This window comes from Apostichopus japonicus, chromosome 14 (genome assembly GCF_037975245.1).
Source record: "Apostichopus japonicus isolate 1M-3 chromosome 14, ASM3797524v1, whole genome shotgun sequence".
NCBI lineage: Eukaryota > Metazoa > Echinodermata > Holothuroidea > Aspidochirotida > Stichopodidae > Apostichopus > Apostichopus japonicus.
This window is the reverse complement of record NC_092574.1, coordinates 9614192-9635173: the sequence shown is the minus strand read 5'-3', so window position 1 is coordinate 9635173 and position 20982 is coordinate 9614192. Positions and strand designations below refer to the sequence as shown.

Sequence of the window (20982 nt, the reverse complement as noted above, 5' to 3'; positions counted from 1 at the left end):
CAGCACTTAACAGTAAATTGCAGGAAAAGGCTGACACCTGTGCCGGTGAGCATTCATATCTCACTTACTCCTCAGGTAACTCGACAGAGATGTATGCCTTCATGAGGTTTCTCAGTCTGTCTACAAAGCCCAACACTTCACTAAAACCGCTTTGGTTAGAATATACCACTATAGGTATGTTTCCTAGAACGGAATACAGCTGCTTTTTTCGGTGCTACTTGATTTCAGCGCAGCGCTTGATACCGTCGACCATGGAAAGACTTTGTTAGATGTATTGAAGACGTCTATTGGGATAACTTGGGTTCGGCATATGATTGATTCATATCCTGCCTGAAAAACCGTTTGCATATATATGTTTGTGTTAACGGGAGGCTATAGAAAACTGGGCGCATTCGCTGTGGAGTTCCACAAAGATCTGTTCTTTGCCCAGTAAATCTTCTCACTCTCGATCCCTGCGAGACACCATTCAACGCTACTGTACATGACATTTGCTACCACCGTTATGCCGATAATAACAGTTGTACATTGGTTATGATACAGCCAACCTGTTAAACTGTGAATCTGCAGTTCAAAACATGCAAAACTGCATCACCCATGATCAGTCACTGGATCTCCAACAATCGTCTGAAACTTACCTACGACAAAACTGAGCTTTTGAACTTAATGTCTCTGTATCACTTGGTGCCATTACGGCAGGCAATCACTTAATATTAATGGACATGTTATCAAATCATGGAAGTGCGTAAGGGTACTTGGGGTTCATTGAGATGATCATCTTTTATGTCTGAACAGATATCAAATGTTGTTACAGTTTGCAACTTCCATATTCAAAATATAGGTAAAGTCCGCAAGTACCTCACCATGGAAGCCTCTAGATGCAGGATCGATAAACGCTTAGTGGGGCTAATGAGCAAAATTCATGTATGAATCCTACTGAATGTTATCTTCAATAATGTAGTACAGTATGCCTAGTACTAGTATTGTTCTATGTAGGCCCAACTTGGCAAATGACCTAATTCAGTCATTAATTGTGATATTGTGCTAATACTGTATCTGCGGTTACTAACTGTGTCATACTGACTGACTAATTGACCATGGACAACTGGAATCCTTTATTATATTGAAATTGTCAAAAGTACACCTGCTACCTTCAGTGCATCACTACACTTCAATAGCATTAACGATGTTATTAATATAGGGTCATTAGCCTACAGTACTCCTAATTTACACTAGGCTACTGTGGCCGCAGTGACTGAGAAAAGTACTATAACATAATATATGTATAAAGATAGTTAACTTTGAACAATTAGTTCTGTGCTATGATACAAGCAAAAACGAAGGAATCCAATAAAAATATATATTTACTTTAAGTCGAAATTGGGAAGTCCGAGTAACGATTCGAAGTTTTATCTTTACGAGGGATTTGTTGACTTGATTTATCTGGTGCGCCTCCTCCCTCTTCCGCACAATTCAGTCGTAGCGAACGACTGTCGTATGCAATCATACTATACGCGAGTGATCATCATGTTGATTGAAACGGTACTACAGTACTATAGTATACCGGATACAATTCCAAAATATATGTCATATCGTACAGTTATACGCATGCTGACATATGTGCGAAGACAGGTGCTGGACAGGACCGCTTACACTTCTTACTTTACATTCGTGATGATATCATAATTCAATAAGTAAATAATCATATGATTATTTATTTCATTTTCATCGTTACGACATATATGTTATGTATCGAAGCGGCCTATTTTATCCAATAACAATATACAAATTATAGCTAAAGTAAGTCAGTGTTTTTATGTACTACAAGGTACAATACTAGGCCTAGAAATAGATGACTTCCGCGATATTTACGCTACAATATAAAAAATGATATATGTACGGCGATCAAAAGTATGTAAACCTATGACCAACCTAGTACCTATTCATTAGGAATGTAATACGTCTGCGGTGAAGTAACATGAAGTAACATAGGCGATGCCTATCAATAATATTAAACTATTTAATGAAGGTTACATTCATTTTATCCTAGGCCTATAGGCTATAGCCTACATATAAGTTATAACTATATCAGGCCTAGTATAACTTAAGATGAGAAAGGGGAAGGATAACTTAGAACTTTTAATTGTAGGCCCTATAAACCTTCCATGTTTTGTTCCTTCGTTGAAACCTATGTAGCTCAGTAATGTGTTCCTGTCATTTTTCTCTCCTACACAGCAAAGTGCCTCATAATGCCTAAATATTACGAAGACAAACCTGTGACAAAACGACCATGTGAAGGTCTGAAGGAAGACCTCAAGATTTGTCTCTTGGAGAGTGATTGTGTCAAATTTGTAAGTAATTTCTTCTATCCATCGATTCCTTCCTGAACTGATGTATCTTCTTGTAGAAAACCTACCTATAATTAACTCACTCTATCAAGCCTACTATGAGCAGGAAATTTGCAATGATCCCCCCACCCCCACCCCTTGTAGAAAACCTACCTATAATTAACTAACTCTATCAAGCCTACTATGAGCAGGAAATTTGCAATGATCCCCCCCCCCCCCCATCCTTCTTGCTCTTTACGCTTTGCTTCAGTTTTCAGTTTACAAGGTTTACAAGCATGTCAACATTAACAGGAAAAAAAGTGTATTTTTTTTACAGTATTTAAAGTTTCATTCTCTTCACTAGGATAAGAAGACTCCTAAAGAATGTTTACAGCGAGGAACCAGAGTAGACCAGCATTGCAGAGCTCTTCAAACAGCCTTCTTTGAATGCAAAAGATCAATAGTGAGTCATGCCTATTCAGACAAATGTTAAAATGAGTCTAACAAGATTCAGTGAAGGCTGCCTTGCTTATTGGTTATGGTTATAAAAACTTGCAACCAAAAAGATTGCCTCAAAATTTTGAAGGCTGTGCACATATTCAAAACCTGTCAAAGATATGCCCAACATTGTCATACATTTAGGGATGTTGTGGCTATGGTAGCATATCTAGCATTTTTTTTCCCAATGAAATTCCCTGTGTAGCGCTGAGGATATTGGCAAACTGTTTCGTTCTGTTGCTTTGGGTTACCATACCTCCTAATTAATCAGGAAAGCAACAAATATATGTTGTCCCGCCTGCAAACTAAATCGTCCCAATATTCTAATGGGCTTTGTGACGTTCAAACCTATTACTGTTTCTGCGATATGGGACCCAAAAAAGTACAATATGCATCACTATACCTGGCCATTTAAGAAGCATAATATATCGAAAACGTTTTCAACTCAGGCCTTTAAGTATGACTGATGACAGTATATTAATATTAGCCTCACTAGCTTGGCAGGATTTTTTTTGGTAATGTTAACTGTATATGTTGTTGCAACAAGTACTAACACAATTAATGCAGCTATTTCATAATATGGGGACACTCCCCTTTGATCCTTCCCCCGGGACAAGGTGTCCCACCTTTCAACAAAAGAAATATGGTAACCCTACTGTTGCCTAAAACTAGCTTTGTAAAATGTTGACATATATATTCAGCTGATTGAGGGAAGTTACACCGTCTCGTTCACATCGTGATCAGCCTCCGACATAAAGGCATCAATCATTGATTGAGTTTATTTGTCTTCCATTTGTTTACAGCTTGACACGAGAACAAGGTTCAGAGGAAGGAAAGGTTATTGATGATATAATGAAGGGCTAACTAACTGCCTGACAAGGCATTCTGCACCCTTGTGGCATACTGGCGACGATGCAGTTCTTCTGTACAGTCTCTGATAGCACTGAAGATCTATGCAATCAATCTTTCAATGATTGAATGTTATATGTTTTAATCTAAATAGTGAAAATGTAACAAAGGATGGCTATTAACTCTTACGACAGTAGAGTTTATGGCAAGTTAACTGCCAACCAAAGGCATATTAAACTCAACGTCCAAAATTGCAGCGATTTTTCACGTATTCAGTTATCACTGCACCATGCAGTAATAACACATAAGGTGTGAAGGTACTTTGAAGATCTGTTGTACCAGGGTTATAGCTTCAGCTTAACAGTATGACTGCTTGTTTATAGTGATTGTTTAGAGCCAACAAGCAACATGCACTGCTAGAGCTGTAAGCAAAGATGTTAGTAATTGTATGACTATCAGGGAAGCATTATTGTTCAAAGTTTAACAGTTTTGAAAAGCTATAAATGTTTGTCACTTACAGAATAATATAATGGTTCCTGTTTAAAAATAGTGGACAAATTATGCCCTGGCTACATCTGTTGCATTACCATTTTAATTTAAAGCAGAATGACTTTTCTTCAAATGTTTATTAAGTTCTTCAAGCATAACAGCTGTTCTTTAAAGACTTCAAAGTGCATTTATATTGATTAGTATGTGATTGAAGTATGTCACTTGAATTATATGAATTATATCAGGAAAACTTTCAAAATTGATATAAAATACTAATGCTAGGGTTAATATCCTGAATAATGAAGGAAATGTTCTTCAAAAGCAGAGCACACCATCTTCTTTAAAAGGAGGTATTTTTATGCAAATGCAGAAACAGAATAAAATTGCTTTGTTTTAAGAATTTATTCTCCTCTTCTCAATCTCTTTATTTTCTAGTCTTGCTCACTACCTAGCAATATTAACAGAATAGTTGAGAGGTAAATTTATTTCTGAATGATGAAAGAGGAACATATTTTAAGCAGCTTGGTGAAATTTGCTTATCAGAAAGTAGAAAATGGGAACTTGAAGTAAACAGCTATGATGTCATAGACGCACACTGACAAATTTGTTTCGTATTTTTCTGTAAAATTCACATCTCATTTTCTTCCAATTTGGAATGCATTTAATGTATGAATACTGTTCACTACTAACATTCATTGAGGTATTGATTACTTCACACCCCTATAGCAAAGTTGGAACCTAGTCCAATTCCAGGTCAAAACTATAAGTGAAATAATAACACCAGAAACCCCAGCTAGCGGTTACTTGCGGTTAAATGCATCACATATGCAGCACAAGAGTAGTTTGCAAGCTAGCCCCCGCTGAAGTCCATACTGCAGATGGAGAGCAGTATAAGTCTAAACACAGTCAGTGATTACATGGTTTGATGACGGAATCTTGTCACATAATGCCACAATGATGAAAGAAAGACAGAGGGATATTTCTATTGCTGGTATATTTATTTTGCATGCTCACTCTAACAACAAAGAGCTGAATTTGCATTTGTAATAGTTAATGAAGTTTGATATTTTGACACTTGGACCTCTGCTGACCTCCACCCAAAATAAAATGGTTCTTGTACTCACTTTTTAAGAAAGACACACATGAGCTATGTGATGTAAAATAGTAAAATATCTTGGGATATCTTATTAACGAGGTTTGTGTTTAAAAGGCTTTACATATCTGTATTACAGAAGATACTCCACGCTAGACTGGAACAGTGGCATAGCTGGTAGGAGGGGGCAGTGGGATTAAGGCCCCCTCAAGTATTTATCTTCCTCCTCCCACCCCCCAGAAAGGTCAGAAAAACATTTTTTTTTAAAGAGATGTCTGGCTATGTCCCTGCAGAAATACTTGTACATAACAAAATCTGCCATACCATGTAGTAACAATTACAACACAATGGGAAAATATGCCATTCATGTTCTATTCTTTCAATGTTAGAAGTCTGTGGTATATTGTCATAAACTCTTATCACATTATGTATCCAACTTCTCTTGCAGTTCTAGGACAACTCTGTTGTCCTCTATTGCACCCCTCTACATCTGGATCAGTTGCTCCTGCTGATATTAGGGGTAGGATAACCGCGCATGCCTTCCTGGGCTACACTTCCATCTTGAGATAACAAACCCACACATCCTCCACTTTGTAAGAGAGAAATGCAACTCTGAGCAGGTTATTCGTCCTTGGCAGCCGCAATGCTATATTCATACTCATCTCTTCATTTTTGTTCTTTTGATGAGAGCATCTCTCAAAGCTATCTGTAAAACAAAATAAACACAACCGTGCAATTAATATACAGAAATCAAACAATGAGGCAAAAAAACTTAGACGTTTTGTCTGTAACTAAGTGCACTTTTGATTGGCATTCATCTTCCTGCACGTTTTAATTGTCCATTTCCTTCCTTATCAACATAAGGAAAGTTTATATACAAAATTCAAGAATATATGTACAAAACAAGAAGCCTATTAACCTGTCAATAATGCTATGTAGGCAGCCCATGTACATCATCAATGTAATTAACAAAGTTCAAGCAGAGAACATGTTTACCCTACAAGGACAACTTATTTTCTTAAAGAGACTGGATGCTTCTTCAAACTTCAACAGCCTTAGTGTTTTCTAAAACAAGGGTCACATGGGGAAAAGGAAATATGCACCTAGAATGATTTCATACTGAAGAAAGACAAGTGGAAAGTTCCATTCTGATATACCAGTGGCTAGGCTGGCATGCCGACACCGGGGTACGAAACAATTGTTCGCAGGTGCGTTCATTCTGGGCACCCGCCACCAAATTCGAGATACATTCTGACAATATCATCTACAAACTGTCTACATTTCTTACTTACTTGCTTATCTCTGAAAGATCTTTTATGTTTGCCTCTCACTGACTTCTTCTGCTTCACCATCATAAATGGCTTTGACCTTGCCTTCTCTTTATTGGTGGTGCTCGCCTTTGGATTTCTTCTTCTCTTCTCATCTCGTTTTCTCACTGTTGGAGTTTTGCCAGCCTGCAAAATTTAAAAAAAAACACATTATGAATTCAACCAGCCCCTTGAGTTCATTTGAGAATTACAAAACATAGCGTGACTCCATGCCAAACTCTAATACCAATGTCAATTCAGTAGCATGTGTTGTGAAGTTGCAATACAAATTGTGAAGTTTACGTATGAGTCACTTGTATAAAAATAAGGCATTTTGGGTGCCGAAATGTTGAGAACAGAAGTGGAATCCACTAAGTACCTGTTTGGTGACCTATATCGGGGTGAAAAATTCTATGAAAGTTTCTTAATTTAGTCCAGTACAATCCCATTTGGAATAATACTCAGTCGGTTTGGTAAAATTACCAACCATAAAAAAAAAGCTTCAATTTCTTTTGCCTACCTTCACCCTTATATGTGTATTTCTCAAATATTACTCATCTTCCTTCCTAATACATATTCAAATGAATTAAAAATATGGAACAAATCCTAAGGAATGTTTCAAGTACATCGCTTCTCAGAAGCACAAGTATATAATGAGTGACCCCGTTCGACCATAAATCAATTTGAATTTTTGATAGGAAGTTGGTCTGATGTTATTACAATTCATTTGTATTAACAGTCGAGTAACATACACAAAATCATGTAAGTAGTCAGCATTTTGAGTGTCAACAAATAAACACAAAACTTATTTGGCTGTTTTATAAGCACTTTTCTCAGAGAGCAATGAAACATTAAGCTAAATTTTTTTTTTTTTTTGGGTGATAAAACTGATAAAGGTCACAATATCATTGACTTACCAAGACTGTTGCCAACCTGGCCTCTTTGTCGTGTCTGGGTCTGGACTGGATGGATTCGATCCTACTGAGAGCGATGAGCTCAGAGCTGGTGGTCAAAGATCATGCAATAAGTCACATGAGCAGACAAAATCATCAACATTTGAAATTGATTTATGTTAACTTAAACGATGACCACTGCCACCTTGTGATCAAAGACTGTCGTGATTCATCTAATACATCAATAAGTCCGTAAACATTTCTACATATCAAGGTTACAAATCTATTCAAGGATTCTCTGCAAAATACTTTCTTCAACAAGATAATCACTCTTTGGATGTTAACAGAGAAGTTGACATGAAATGTTATACTCACTTCTCGTCATCTACTTCCACAACCTCCTTAAACTTCCTCTTGTTACCCTTAATTGGTCTGCTAGCTAAGACTTCCTTTTGCAGTTGATTTAACCTGATTTTCTGTCAAAAGAAAAATATGAACTAATGTTACCCTGCTAGAAGTAGACTGGAAACTTCAAACTCAACATCCCCTCATATTAAAATCGAAAACTTTCAAACAGTTCAAGATACTGAGATCTCATCACTAATGAACCCAACGATCTTCTGACGATGACGTTCGTTGAATTCATGCTTCTTCTTATGAAAAGTCTTATCCAATGATCAGATGATAAGACCACACTGCCCTAGAGTTTGCCCTTCATCTCATCCCAAATTGAGGTCTTGTACTGACTGACTGACTGACTGACTGACCCACTGACTGACTTACTGACTGATGCACCGACTGACTCACTCACTGAATCACTCACTGACTCACTCACTCACCGACTGACTCACTGACTCAATCACTCACTGACTCACTCACTGACTCACTCACTGACGGACTCACTCACTGACTGACTCACGACTGACTCACCAACTGAATCACTCACTGACTCACTCACTGACGGACTCACTCACTTACTCACCCATTGACTCACTCACTCACTGACTCACTCATTGACTCACTGACTGACTCACTGTTTTCTTCCTAACATCAACACATAGTACAATAAAACAATCATTCTGTTATGAAGAGGAAGTATGCTGAAAACCCCAGTGGGGCTATGGGCATACAGCACACTGTCTGAAGGATGATAGTAAGTAATGAAACGAATAACAGATCCGATGATAAGATTTACCTGGAACTCATTTTGTGTAATGAGCCTAGACTGACTGATGCCAGCAGCCTTGGTTTCCCTCTCCTCTAAGGTTAGGTCCTTGCTTGGGTCATCTTCTGCCGCCTCTGCCTCATCTGACAAGTGTTTGACGTCAATCCAACCCCCATCGCTGCCGTCTGACTCCTCGCTCGCTGTCTCCCACTCATCTTATTTAAAATAATAATATTATTTAATTTATTTAAATTAATAAAGAAATACAAACCAAGATTCATACAAAAGATATGTTCTTCTTCTCGAGCAATCCCTAAAGAAAAACATTACGATCACACACTCGTACAGCTGAGACATTGTGGTGTTAGAAATTTTTGAAAATGTTCTTTGTATGGTCTTTTCACAATCCAGCCATCCAACCTCATCCCCTCGCATCCACCTTTACCAAATGCCCCTATAGACTCACTCTCTCTCATCTCTCTCTTTGTATAACTGAAACAGTTTTATAAAATCATTTGAGAAGCTTGTCAAGGAGGTAAGAGTATGCATAAATTACTTTTTTTTGCCCATATCCCTTTGAAAAGGAACAAAACAAAAGGCAAGTCACATTTAACCAATGGATATGCTTTCATTCATGTTAGGTGTCTTTCTACATCACAAAGCAGTACTGGAGGGATGTCTCATTGGTTTATGTTCCTGCTATGTTGTCATCACCCCTCTACACCCCACCACCTCCCCACCCCTCCCCGCACATGTTGCTGTCCCATATACCTCTTCTTATCGCTTTAACAGAATTGGATTTCAATGGATAGCAGCCAACTGACATCGAACACACAAACTAATTGAAAGACTATTATGCATTCACTGATAAACACATACAAACAGTTGCTAGGTAACATGATGGCCTAAATCATCACTTTCACTTTTGACAGGTTTCCTACAATCACATCATTAAGGTGGAGGCATTTCCTTCTGCTTTGTGCTTGTTTATATAGAGAGTGGATAATAAAGCTTCAACATACATAACAAACAAATCACATTTCCTCACCATTTTTCTCTCCCCCTTTCTCTGTCACATCTCCGTCGTTGGCCTCCGGTAGAACCTCGGCTCCTTTTACAAAGTCTTCTGCATCTACTTCCCCGTACTTTCGAACTTTGATATCAACAGTGCTCTCAGTTGGTTTGCCCTAACAATAAAACAAGGAAGAAAGATAAAGACATTTAAGCATACTAGAAATGCTCACAAGTCAAATTGTTTGCACATAGGAAAGCATATATACATATATATAACTGAGAACTTGCCAGTTGCCCCCAAATGTGGTCAAGTCCAAACCTGGGAAATTACGTTTAAAAACTTCAACAAGCATCTTGCAAACTGAACTTTACATTGCTCTGATATATTTTGGGTACTATGGTAACATTTCTCAATGTTAGGAGAATTACTTAAGATGGAGGGTCATAATTTTAGAATTTTTTTGAAAAAGTTTGACAACTTCCAGGCACATACCAGTTGCCCCCAAATGTGGTCAAGTCCAAACCTGGGAAATTACGTTTAAAAACTTCAACAAACATCTTACAAACTGAACTTTACATTGCTCTGATATATTTTGTGTTCTATGGTAACATTTCTCAATGTTGGAAGAATTACTTAAGATGGAGGGTCAGAACTTAAGAATAATTTTTGAAAGGGTTTGACAACTTCCAGGCACTCAAGTAATAGTGATGACCTTTTATAAGTCTTAAATACTGCAAAAAGAGAACAATTACCCGATCTTTCTTATGTAAGAGGTCCGGATTTTTACTCCTATACAACTGTATGAGTGATCTGGCAGAGGCCACTACCGCTTTGTTGCGGTACTTTTTGTACTGAGCGAGGTCGCCCAAGAGGTCACCAGTCATGGCTAATGGACATCGAGAGCAGACCTCCCGAACTGCGTTCAAACTGAAAGAGAGATGAAAGAGAGATGAAGTCAACTTGCTGAACCTGATTAAGCAAATTTGAATAAAGTTGAAGTACAATGAAACAATGTGTTCAACCAAACTTCTGGTTGGAAAACCTAAATCAGCTATTGTGGTGGTCCAGCGGAAGACTAGTTGTAACTTAATACCATTGTAACTTAATATGCCCAATTAAGTAAACTGATCAAATAAGTACCACCCTCCATCACTGACATAAAACAAAAATTGTGGTGGGCCTACGATCTACCCAAAGGGGGGAGTGTAAGCGGCTTAAAGCGGTGTTCTATCCACCAAACCTAACCATCTCTCCTACAGTGTACATATTGTATCTTCTTTGTTATTTTGTTACATTGTTCAGAACTGAATTTGTTGTAGTAAGACCTACTCGTTCCAAGGGATGACTAGTAAAATTCCTCAATAATATGCCCTGCCAATCATTCCCAATCACAAAATACATATTACAAGAAATGACTTCAAAGTATCGGCTGAAAAGTTGTTCAAGTCGGAATGACGTCTACACAACCTAACTTCTTACGGAAGTGATCGCCTGTGTGCAGGCACCATAGAGAAAATGAGTGGCATGAGAGGTGGCACCATACGGGTGGCACCATATGGTGGCACCATACCATACAGGTGACACCTAAAAGTACTCAAAGGTGAAAGGAGGGTGTGACACTTAAAGGTAATACACCAGCAGATGTAACCTAAATTTAAAAGGACATCAATTTTTCATGTGTATTTCAGTTCAGTGATAAAAAGTAACAACAAATTCTGGTACATTTTAAGTTAAAGAGGTAATTTAACTTAGACTATAATGGTATTAGTTTGATTTATGACTACATAGCTACATAGAACTTAGTAGTTGTAACCATCTGCATCATGATAGGTAAAGAAACATCTTTCTATATTTACCCAATCGCCATGACTTCATTTGAATTCCTTTCCGTTACAAAGTTGTTAACGATGGTCTTCAGTAAGTTCTGAATAATTTCTGGTGGAACCAGATCGTGTGTTGCCTGAGCTCCAAACAATAGAACACTGGTGACCTCTGAAAAAATTAAAAATTTGAAAATGCACATCATGACATTAAGTACAAGGTAAATAAAATGTTGTTTAATAGGGCTATAGGACAGAGACAGAGTGAGGAGAGAAGGGAAGGGGAGAAGTGGGGGGGTGTACACTTTGAACAATTCATTGAGGCAAATCATGATATGAAGCCAAACATCAACTACCATTTAACAATACCATGGTATTAATGATGACCTCGTAGATTAAGTAAAAAACACTACTCAAACCAAATATTTCGATATGATTATAATGCCATAATGGGTTAAACAGCATACAATTTCCAATCCCCAACTAACTGAAAGCAAGTCTTTCTATCTTTCACCTTATCAATCCTTTACATTATATTAATTTCTCTGTGTTGTTAATATATTTCTGTGATATAAAGAAACTAAATTAAATAATCCTGAATATGTGTCAGAATCAATTGTTTACAAATTTGTTGTTGTTGATTACAACAATTACAGTGAAAGGTTTGTTGCACAAACTTTCCAATACTTCCAACAACCTTTCCAATCGTATTTTGCTATAAAATACCTGTTTGATGTGGCTGCATGAACCGTTGAAGATACGGGTAAAAGTTAAACAGGAAGAGTTGATGGACACCGATGAGCCGGGATATTAAGTTCATCGTCATGAGTTTGACTTCAAATCTTTCATTGCGGCTATCTAACTGCTTGAAAAGACCCTCTGCGAAACCTATAAAGTAGAGGAGAAGGTGAGAGTACAGGGTGTCATCCAGAATCCTGCTCAAAGGCAGACACAACATCATGACTGACTGTATAAAAAGGATGAGTTAAGGCCGAATTATTAGTTTTGATACGTTATTGTTCGAGAAAAAAGGACAAAAATTGAGCATTTCAATTTTCGGGATATTCAGCTATTATACTCATTCTATGGAATGTTCCTTTAAACTAAGGATGACTTGTTGATAGTAGTTGGCTGCCTCAGTGTGGGTCTATATGTTTATTGTTCGTCCAATGTTTTGTTAGTATGAATAACTCTATCAAAACATGTTCTGTTGACTTGATAAAAACAACTGAGTATTCTTGGATTTCATTTCAACACCATATGTCCTTTATAAATTGCTACTGCTTTGGAAACATGTCTTTTTTAGGACATAAAAAGTCTTTATGTTTTTCACATCAAGTTTTGTGTTGCTCTGAGGGAATGACCTAACGGTCTGTGTGTTAGACTAAGTAGTCCAGCCACTTCAATTAAAGACCCTAAGATGTTTAAAGAGGGATTCCTCACAAATGAAGAGTGGTCCATTTCGACCATAACCATGAGCCTAAGCTGTGCTACTCAACAAGATTTAATGACAGACTCCATTTGCCAAACCTGTCTTCCAGCATTGACAATCGGCAATACAATTTTACAGGCTCTGGTTCTCAAAACATCTTACAATAAGGAAAAACAAGTGTTTATTCACACCCTTTATACTCACCCTGTGGATCATGGACGAGGTGAAGAGCAGAAAAGTTGAAAGTTTCTGGTTTCTGTTTCTTCTTGCTTTTCTACGACATAAAAGAAAAAAACATGACAGAAATACCACACTATGACGTAGGACTGGTATCACCACAAATGTTCTGCTGAAAACCCTATGAGTGGAATGAATCCAATACTAGTTTGCACAGTCATCAAGATGTACATATACTTCAAGCGATTATCTTTTTGCTTTAATTATCGTCTGCTGTTATTTACTCATTTTAATAACGGTCTGATACGTCGCACACAGAGACATGTTGACATCGTTGTCCTACCTTTATCAATTTCTTGGCTCTATCTAATTTCTTCTTCCGTTTCTTGGTCTTTTTGTTGACTCTGTCCGCTAACAACAGATGCTTCGGGTTGACCTTCTCCCCCTGGTGAGAATGGCAGTCCATGCATAGCATAGAGACAAATGAAGCAAAAGGTATATTAAAATATTAAAATTATATATTAAATTAGCACATTACAGTGAGTCAAAGTGAAAAGCAAGGCTTTACATTTAAAGGATAGTTTTATGCAAATATCTGCTAGATTGACTTTCATCCCCCTCCCCTCCCCCCCCCCCCTCAAATAAAATATATATATGTAATTCAAGACTTTAGGCATAATTCATTCATGGAATACTTTAAAACTCATGGAAAGATGGCCTGCAGTCCAATTGTCTCACAAAATTTACAAACTTTTATTTGTTATCTTTTTTATTTTATTCTGCTTTTTATTTTACTTTGATTTTTGAGACAAACCTCCGAGTCAGAGTCAGAGTCATCATCAATCTCGTCAACACCCAGGAAAAAGTTGATAGCTGTAACCATTATCTGCGGAGAGAGAGCCAAAAGAAAAACTAATCAAAAACATGAAAGGAGAGACTGAGACCACTGAAATGTCTTAGCTGGACACATTCAGCAGTTAAATACACTTATATATAGAGCCAATGAATCCCAAACATGACATGCTGTAGCCATAACGATTCACCACAGTTTGAATTACATGTCGTTAAACTTGTATCACACTATCTCTAGCACCTTGCTTGCATAACTTATATCTTATAAGAAGTGTTCAGTTCAGGCTTTTCCTCATTTTTCCAGACTAAACTTCAAAATTCAAGAACTTCCTACACCTAGAAAGAAGTTTTTCCTTTTCTCTGCTTTTAAATTTTGTGTGGGAAATATGATTTAAAAAAATTTGTTTTTCTTTCTTAATTGCTAGAAGGTATGATTTCTTCTCCATAAAGGTGCAAATATAAACTTTTACAGCCAGTAAATGACAATAACAACTGTGTCCTGATTCCTATATGCAAATTAGACTTGGCATGCAACATACAGGAGGTGAAAGAGCATTCCAATATTCAAAGAGGATGATGATGATGATGGGGTTGCGTAACTATGGATGAATTCCATGTTAAAAATTTGAATCTATTAGAGAAAACGTTCATTTCAAATGGTAATTACTTACCTTGGTTACTTTTGAAAAGCAAGCTGTGACTATCACATTCACAGTCTTGGCATCTTTCCTGTGATGATTAAAGAAAAAAAATTGCAACATGAAACAAGAAAATCCCATTGATGCCTATTACCACGGCATCTACATAGATTTCAATTAACTGACCAACCAAAATGGTCACAATGTTCTTAAAGTTCATTTTATTGCTGAAAATATCTACACTAGACGACAGTTATTGACACTCACCAAATGTTCTTTCTGTACAGTTCAACCATGACATTGAGTGACATCTTGGCTGCCACAGCACTGCTATCTTGGAGCATTCTGTACATAAAGTTCTGCAAGCTCTGTCAGTAACAAAAGAACCACACTTACATGACTGATACAAGTTTGTGCAAATTATGAGAACACACTGCAGTAAACAGACCATACTAAGCAGTCACTTTTTTTTTAACCTGCTACAAATAACCAAAGCTTAAAGGAGACACAAAACGACCCAATCCTCTTTATTAGCGTCTATGATAGAGATAACTGTGATGAACAGCTTATACCAACATGTAAGAAAAATCTCATTCCATTCGGGAGGTATCACAGATTTAATGTTACTTCACAACAATGAGAGAGTTAGATTTGTTTCAGATCCTAGGTGGCAATAAGGAATCACATATTTAAGAAAATTAAATCCTCAGACATTACTTTTAAACTAAGGTATCTCTCTAACACAGAGCAAGAGTTTTCTTAGCAGTTTGTGTATGTTGTTCCTCACCAACGAGCTCTGGCATATATGCTGAAAGATGACAATTCGGGTCGTGTCCCCTCTAACATGTGAGAGTGCTTGTTACATCTGATCAACAGCTTTCTCAATCGGAATTCAAAACACAACTGTCATTTATTCGTTCTTTGTTTTCCCAGTTGACTGAATTAACTTGAGAAGTTTGTGATTCTGTTAAAATTAGTCACGATAAATGAAGTTTTACTCATATATATAATCAACACATATTTTTTTCCAAAGAATTAAAAATGAATAACATGTGTAAAAAGTAATTAAATTCTTACTGTGTTGAGTTTATTATCCTTGTGTTTAGAGTTGACCTTCTTGATATCGCTGACTATGTGCCTGTACAGAGTTAGTCGTAGATTTTTGTCTTGACATCTGAACAGCTCAAAGAACAATTCGAGAAGACTGGTCGGCGACATAAGACCTCGGTTCCTCAATATCATTAGTCCTCGACACATCACCTTCAAGAGACAAAATAAGAACCTTATTACAGCATTTGTTATCACCAATTAATATGAAAAACACCTGCATTTCAGGCATTGTATAACAAAAGGCGATACTGAGTCCGTATGATAATATCCTTAAACATAACACAGTTTTAGATCAACACAATTTTGTCTAAAACTGAGACAACACAGACTTAACTTGGACAACACCAGAGACTTAGACAACACAGGTTTTGGATAAAAATACTTGTCATTTTCTTTTTTCACTCAACGCAGTCTGGCAACTTTGCTCTTCCAGACATTTGAAAAGACAGGCCAAGGTTTCCAAGGGTTAGCTAGCAAATTGCTAAAACATCAGCTCTAGCATGAGACCATCATGCTCCCTGTCTCAAAAGATAATGAAAAAAAGTCAAGGATACCCCAAGCAGTGCTGAATACACTTTATGCTTTAGCAGTCAACAGCAAAATGTGTCTTTCAAGTTTATTTTACAATCTGCAAAGAATCATTGTGATATGAAAAAACCTGTCTAGTGTTAGTTTTCATATTTTTCAAGAGCTAGGAAACCAACAAGAAGGGAACACTACTCACAGGATCATCGTGGATGTGTGTTATATCTGCCCCCCCTCCCCTAGACGGATCTACAAGAATGTACTTCTGCACCTGACCACTTTCTCAACAAGAGCCCAAGGGCACTGTGGTTCCTTGCTTGGGGTATATGACAATACACATAATATTATCAAGCAAGATTGGGCTCAAATAGTCCAAGTAATTGTGGTCCTACATGTACGCATAAAGTAACCAACACTATAGCCAACACTTTTGTGATCACAAAATGTGATGGGATTTTTTATCAAAGGCACTTTTGAGATCTAAATATGGCGTCGAAAATGTAAGAAGTATAAGGTCACCTACAAGCGGGTCAACAGATATGATAACATTGGTGACCACAGATGACATGACCTTTAAGTATGAAAATGTTCCACCACCCCATTCACAACTTGTCCCAAATTATCAACCGTGTCACACCTTGGCATTGGGATTTAATTGCATTAAATGTCTAAAAATTAACTTTGAACTTGTATACATAACTTCACACACAAAGGTCACCCGTAGGTCAACCAATTGACATTTTTGATCGGTGAGACCTAAACGGAGCATCAAAACTGTAAAAATTCAAACATGTTTTCTTTGCCCATTTTCTCCCCCCCAAAATACTAGTTTTTTAACATTAGCTGACCTTTGGTGACCTTGGACCACATGACCGCTAAGTTTGAAAATATTCCCCTATACCATTCGCAACTTGTCCAAAAAAATCAACCTTGTCACACCTTGGCACTGGGAGTTATTGCATGAAATGTCTGAAAATTAACTTTGACCTCCTATAACTTCACACACAAAGCTCATCCAGGGGTCAACCTATTGACATTTATGATCAGAAGGTACCTTTAACATCTGAAAATAGCATCGAAACTGTAAAAATCCCCAAAACACGAAAAGGTCACCAGAGGTCAAATTGAGGTCAAGGGTCACCCAGATGTGGGTGGACAATTGGATTACGTAGAAGCAACTCCCAACCCTAACTGAAAATTCGTTCTCAAGTTATCGCAAAATTACTAGTTTTTTATCATTAATTGACCTTTGGTGACCTTGGATCACATGACCGTTAAGTTTGAAAATATTACCCTATACCATTTGCAACTACTCCAAAAATATCAACCCTGTCACACCTCGGAACTGGGAGTTATTGCATTAAATATCTGAAAATTAACTTTGACCTCGTATAACTTTGCACACAAAGGTCACACGGGGGTCAACCCATTGACATTTATGATCAGAAGGTACCTTTGACATCTGAAAATAGCATCGAAACTGTAAAAATCCACAAAACACAAAAAGGTCACCAGAGGTCACCAGAGGTCAAATTGAGGTCAAGGGTCACCCAGAAGCGGGTCGACAATTGGATTACATTGAAGCAACTCCCAACCCTAACGGACAATTTGTTCTCAAGTTATCGCAAAAATACTAGTTTTTTATCATTAATTGACCTTTAGTGACCTCGGATCACATGACCGTTAAGTTTGAAAATATTCCCCTATACCATTTGCAACTTGTCCCAAAATATCAACCGTGTAATACCTTGGCACTGGGAGTTATTACACTAAATGTCTGAAAATTAACTTTGACCTCGTACAACTTAACATACAAAGGTCACCTTGGGTCAACTTATTGACATTTTTGATCGGTGAGACCTAAATAGAGCATCAAACTATACAAATTCAAACATTTATTTGCTTTGCCCATTTTCTCCTCCCAAAATACTAGTTTTTTAACATTAATTGACCTTTGGTGACCTCGGATCACATGACCGTTAAGTTTTAAAATATTCCCCTATACCATTTGCAACTTGTCCAAAAATATCAACCACGTCACACCTTGGAACTGGGAGTTATTGCATTAAATGTCTGAAAATTAACTTTGACCTTGTATAACTTCGCACACGAAGGTCACACGGGTGTCAACCCATTGACATTTTTGATCGGAAGGTACCTTTGGTATCCAAATCTAGCATCAAAACCAAACATTTTCTTTTTTGCTCGTTTCCTCCCAAAATAAGCACATTTTTTCTAATGTGACCTTTGACCTTTTGACCTTGGTTTCAAATGTAGTTTAATCTCCTGATTCCAAAAAACAAAACGACAAGTCTGTACAACCATCCTAACTCCGACCGAAAAACTTTGACCCCATATAACTTCGCACATAAAGGTCACACGGGGTCAACCTATTGACATTTATGTTCAGAAGGTACCTTTGACATCTGAAAATAGCATCAAAACTGTAAAAATCCAAAAAAACACGTAAAGGTCACCAAAGGTCAAATTGAGGTCAAGGGTCACCCAGGTGCGGGTCAACAATTGGATTACATTGAAGCAACTCCCAACCCTAACGGACATTTCGTTCTCAAGTTATCGCAAAAATACTAGTTTTTTATCATTAATTGACCTTTGTTGACCTCAGATCACATGACCGTTAAGTTTGAAAATGCTCCCCTATCCAGTTCACAACTTGTCCCAAAATATCAATCTTGTCGCACATTGGCACTGGGAGTTATTGCAGTTTTAATATTTTCGGTTTTTGGACCATAACTGACCTTTGGTGACCTTTGTGGGCACCAGAAACAATAGGGCACACCTTCTCCATATGGTGGATCTATAGTCCAAGTTTGGCCTCAATCCAACATTCCCTTATTGAGATAGAGCGTACCCAAGCAAGTGTCACAGACACACACACGCACATACACACATACATACATACATACATACACACACACGCCAACCTGACTGCATAGGTTCCTTTTGCTAAAGCAAGGAACCAAAAATTGAGGGAAATTAAGGCACTTAATTCATCATTACAATGCAACTATGGTGAAAAAAATTTGTTCTCAAACCATTGAAAGAACAGAACCAAACCCTAGTTTGCAATTTGCAACCCAGAAATACCAAGTCCATAGAGGACTCTGCTGGACAACACCTCCAAGCAGCAATGTTAGGTCAACAAAACCAGGTTCCTGGTTAGGATTCCAATGAGGCACCGAATGACTGTTAAGCAGAGACTCTAACAGCTACCACATACCATCACACTTCCTAGAAACTAAGGATGTAGCTAGCACTTGGATAAGCGATCAGTACTTGAAAAACGAGACAAGCTCTACCGACAGATAACCAAGGAATGTAACTGACTGACATACCATTCTCATCTCTGAATTCATTTCAGTACCATGTCGCTGAAGTATATCTGTCAGTTGTAGGGGTAATCCAGACAAATCCTTGGGATAGCATAGAGAAACCTGTAATGGCCAAAAAGAGGTCAATGGTCAAGAGGTTATCATCATAATATTAATAATAATTATAAAGGCTTATAAGCACAACTACTACAGAAAACTGTGTGCACTGCTGTGCTGGAAAACAACTAAATAAATCTCAAAATAACGATAAAAAAGTTAAGGTACAATGTACCTGATGAAATTGCATACATTAGTAACATTACTAGCGAAAACAGAACATACTGTACCTAAGATGTATGTATACATAACTTAATGTTAATTTGTACCCAAGTCTGCCAAAAAACATTTCCCGCTAACAAATTGTTATGTGGTTGTAACATTGCTTACCTGACAAAGGAACATTGTTAAGTCAATAACATCCTTAGAATGTACTGTTGGCTTCAACTGAAACACCTGCAAGTGCGACTGGTAGTGTCGATGCTGTTGCTGAAACTATAAAGGAATATAAAAAAAAACTGATTTAGCCTGGTCAAACTAGCTTTACTAATCAGAAAATAAATAGCTATGTTTATTATTGGGAGTGAAGAATAAGGTCTCCAGAGGTCAATCTGGACACCAAAGATTGTCAATCACAAAGCAGCTAAGGTTATAGTATAATGTCATGCCATGGCATTAGCCTTCTTTCATATGTTACTGCAAATGGTATAAATATTTAGGAGGAAGCACCTGTGGTGTAGAGGCACAGTCACAATGGTGATACTGTGATAGCATAACGCATAATAATCTAGATCAATTTATCGTTGCTCAATTGCATGTATGTAGAATGTCTCAATAAAGTGTTTTGATTTGTCTGTCCATCAATCCTTGGACTCGTTGGAGATGCAAGCAAAGTGGGAAAGGCTACTTAGGCTAGTTATATATTCATGATATAGGCCTAGCCTAGTTATATTGAAACTGGTACTTAATTGAAGGCACTAGCCAAGGGTGGAGGGGGGGGGGGGTATTCTACACTAGTACCTAAGTAAGGCCTAAGCTAACCATAAAATGTTATATGTGGCACGTTGGGAACGCATGTTGCCTAACGTTATGTAGGCTAGGCCTAACTGGCTGACGTTAGGCTACTCTACCTCCTCGAAGTATGATTCGGGGTCCCTCTTTATTAGGTTCTGCAGCTGTGGCAGATTGCTCGGTAGTTGGTTTCTGTTCTTTTCACTCATTTTATTTCTCGTGTCTGTGTCTATTCTCGCTAGAAAGACGGTATCTTGTGTAAAACTGTCTCTGGTACTACTAATGTAGCATTACGAGTTGCAGTTCGGATGCATGCATAGCTAAACAAACGTTGCTACAGTGTTAGGCCTAACCATGTTTTCATTAGGTTTTCTTAAATTGAAAACACGTGAAAG

General features: G+C 37.5%; 3 protein-coding genes across 13 annotated transcripts in view; 1 reads left to right on the top strand and 2 right to left on the bottom strand.

The window, feature by feature from the left end:
• LOC139980042 (inositol polyphosphate-4-phosphatase type I A-like) overlaps window positions 1-1503 on the bottom strand; it is a 71605-nt gene extending 70102 nt beyond the window's left edge. For 7 of the 10 annotated variants that reach the window (XM_071991404.1, XM_071991405.1, XM_071991408.1 and 4 more), the window contains exon 1: window positions 1366-1500. The gene's annotated coding sequence lies outside the window, so the exon portion shown is untranslated. Of the gene's footprint in view, window positions 1-1365 lie in introns of all 10 variants that reach the window. The other 3 variants (XM_071991398.1, XM_071991400.1, XM_071991399.1) reach the window with 3 other exon arrangements.
• Window positions 1504-1561: 58 nt separating this feature from the next.
• On the top strand, window positions 1562-5376 carry LOC139980045 (cytochrome c oxidase assembly factor 5-like). Of its 2 annotated transcripts, none has more exons than XM_071991415.1 (4): window positions 1562-1691; window positions 2233-2348; window positions 2689-2787; window positions 3626-5376. In XM_071991415.1, exons 2-4 carry the CDS (start codon window positions 2247-2249, stop codon window positions 3665-3667), a joined length of 243 nt encoding a protein of 80 aa, XP_071847516.1. In that variant the 5' UTR covers window positions 1562-1691; window positions 2233-2246; the 3' UTR covers window positions 3668-5376. The 2 variants fall into 2 exon arrangements, with proteins under 2 accessions (XP_071847516.1, XP_071847515.1); XM_071991414.1 differs by having other exon boundaries at window positions 1628-1797.
• Window positions 5377-5771: 395 nt separating this feature from the next.
• On the bottom strand, window positions 5772-20942 carry LOC139980043 (protein SDA1 homolog). The gene is made up of 18 exons (XM_071991410.1): window positions 20707-20942; window positions 19967-20071; window positions 19544-19642; window positions 15630-15812; window positions 14820-14920; window positions 14586-14643; window positions 13877-13948; window positions 13406-13507; window positions 13090-13159; window positions 12180-12341; window positions 11490-11625; window positions 10386-10560; window positions 9667-9805; window positions 8649-8833; window positions 7829-7929; window positions 7478-7562; window positions 6546-6707; window positions 5772-5959 (listed from the first exon to the last, which is right to left on the bottom strand). Exons 1-18 carry the CDS (start codon window positions 20794-20796, stop codon window positions 5912-5914), a joined length of 2073 nt encoding a protein of 690 aa, XP_071847511.1. The 5' UTR covers window positions 20797-20942; the 3' UTR covers window positions 5772-5911.
• Window positions 20943-20982: the final 40 nt, after the last annotated feature.